This window comes from Trichechus manatus, unplaced genomic scaffold (assembly GCF_000243295.1).
Source record: "Trichechus manatus latirostris isolate Lorelei unplaced genomic scaffold, TriManLat1.0 scaffold00143, whole genome shotgun sequence".
Classification (NCBI taxonomy): Eukaryota; Metazoa; Chordata; class Mammalia; order Sirenia; family Trichechidae; genus Trichechus; species Trichechus manatus.
Window position 1 is genome coordinate 67,190 of NW_004444079.1, and position 1,929 is coordinate 69,118.

Genomic DNA, 1,929 nt, shown 5'->3' on the forward strand with positions numbered 1-1,929 from the left:
TGAACTCTTAACCACCGCCCACCAGGGCTCCCTTCTAATTATGGCCTGACACTTCGTAAGTTTCCTGCAAGGCCTTCAGAATCATCAGCAAGGACTAAATGGGGCAGTTCCTACTCTTGTAGAATTTTCTTACTTTTCATTATTTAAAATATGATCACCTGTGTGTGGTACGGAGTCCTGGTGGCACAGTGGTTAAGAGCTCGGCTGGTAACCAAAAGATCGTGAGCTCGATTCCACCAGCCTGTTTGGAAACCCTACGGGGCGGTGCTAGTCTGTCCTATAGGGTCGCTCTGACTCCGAATCTACTTGACGGCAACGGGTTTGGTTTTGGTTTGGTGTGTGGTACATATGAAGAAACAGCCTGCTGGAGTAAACTTGGTTATCTGAGAAAGCCACAGTGCACAGTCTACTAACCACCCCTCGTTCCGGGCACTGTCTTAGGACTCTGGCCTTGTGCGGGCAGAATCAACCCCAGGCTTGTTACCTTGACAGTGTTGCGGTCGTTGATAAGGATCTGCTCTTCATTAATGTAGAAGTAGATGGGTGAAATGATGGTGAGGTTGGGGGACGACCACTTGTCGAAATTGATGATGAGCTGGAAGGAGATGTCGGGCAGTTTCTGGCAGATGGTGGACAGCACGAAGGCGCAGTTGGCGGGAAAGCGGAGGAAGGCGCCGTCGAAGGTGCGGAAGACGCCGCCGCCGGCCGCCAGGCAGTAGGAAGTCTTGGTGCTGAAGCAGCCGCGCACCCCGTTGCGCAGGGCGCACTCCTCGTCGGACTTGCACTGGCGCGGGTCGCACTGGATCAGGTTGCGGCGGAAACAGCGGCAGCGCCGCGTGCAGTCACTGTTCCAGAACAGCTGCTTGGGCTGGAAGAGAGGCGCCGGTTTACATTAAACTCAGGCTATAGTCAGAGCTGGGGAGCCAAAGCCCAGTCCACCTGGCCCCTTTGCAGGCTGGGCTAGCTTATCGTTAACGGGGCTGCAGTCTGCAACAGGGAATGGTAGGGAGGCCGCTTCCATTCAGACGTGACATCAGTTCCACGCAACTGACATGCCAAACGATATGCAGTTTCGACTTTATTGGTTTCAGTCGAGGACTCGGGAATCTTTATAGCTGGGTTGTAGAGCTAATCACAGCTAACCTGAACGTGAGCTGGTGGAGGAACCAGGTGAAGAGGAAAAACATTCGGTGGAGCATTTTTACCAAGGACTCATGCTTCTACAAGTACCAGCTCCACTTCAATTTAAATTTAAATTTAAATTCATTCATGAATGACATCCTGGCTCCTCAGATCTTAAGTATGTCAAAATAAAGTGATAGCCCAACTCTTACAATGAACCATTTTGACATTTCACAATACTCACCATTCCAAATTTTTCCTTGTAACTAATCTACTTCTGATTTACTTCTGTTGCAAATACATCCATTTCTCTACGTCCTGAACATGAGAAAGCTAGGGAACAGTGAGGTTCTGCTAAAGGAAAGCTTTAGGGTCAGACAGCCAATGGGGTTTCAATCCCAGCCCTGCCATCCTAAGGGGGTGATCTTGAGGAGTGTTACTTAACCTCCCAGAGTGTCAGTTTGCTCATCTATAAGTTAAAAAACAAAACAAAACAAAAAACAAACCCATTGCCAGTGAGTGGATTCCGACTCCTAGTGACCCTATAGGACAGAGTAAAACTGTCCCATGTGGTTTCCAAGGAGCACCTAGGTAGATTTGAGCTGCCGATCTTTCGGTTAGCAGCCTGTAGTTCTTCACCACTATGCCACCAGGGTTTCCCTATAAATTGAAGATAATAATGTCTTTCAGGGCAGTTGTGAAGATTAAATGAAATAAAATGGGTAAAGCACATTTTCTGGAATAGAGTAGGCACTCAAGAAGTAATTGGCGTTGTTGTTAGCTACCGTCAAGTAGGCTTCCAAATCC

The 1,929-nt window shown here is 48.5% G+C and overlaps 1 protein-coding gene across 1 annotated transcript in view; it reads right to left on the reverse strand.

Moving 5' to 3' along the window:
* The window catches only part of TECTA (tectorin alpha), an 82,748-nt gene that overhangs the window by 21,569 nt on the left and 59,250 nt on the right, over window positions 1-1,929 (reverse strand). The window contains exon 13 of the mRNA XM_004385610.2: window positions 485-868. Coding sequence (XP_004385667.1) covers window positions 485-868 — 384 coding nt within the window. The remainder of the gene's footprint in view (window positions 1-484; window positions 869-1,929) is intronic.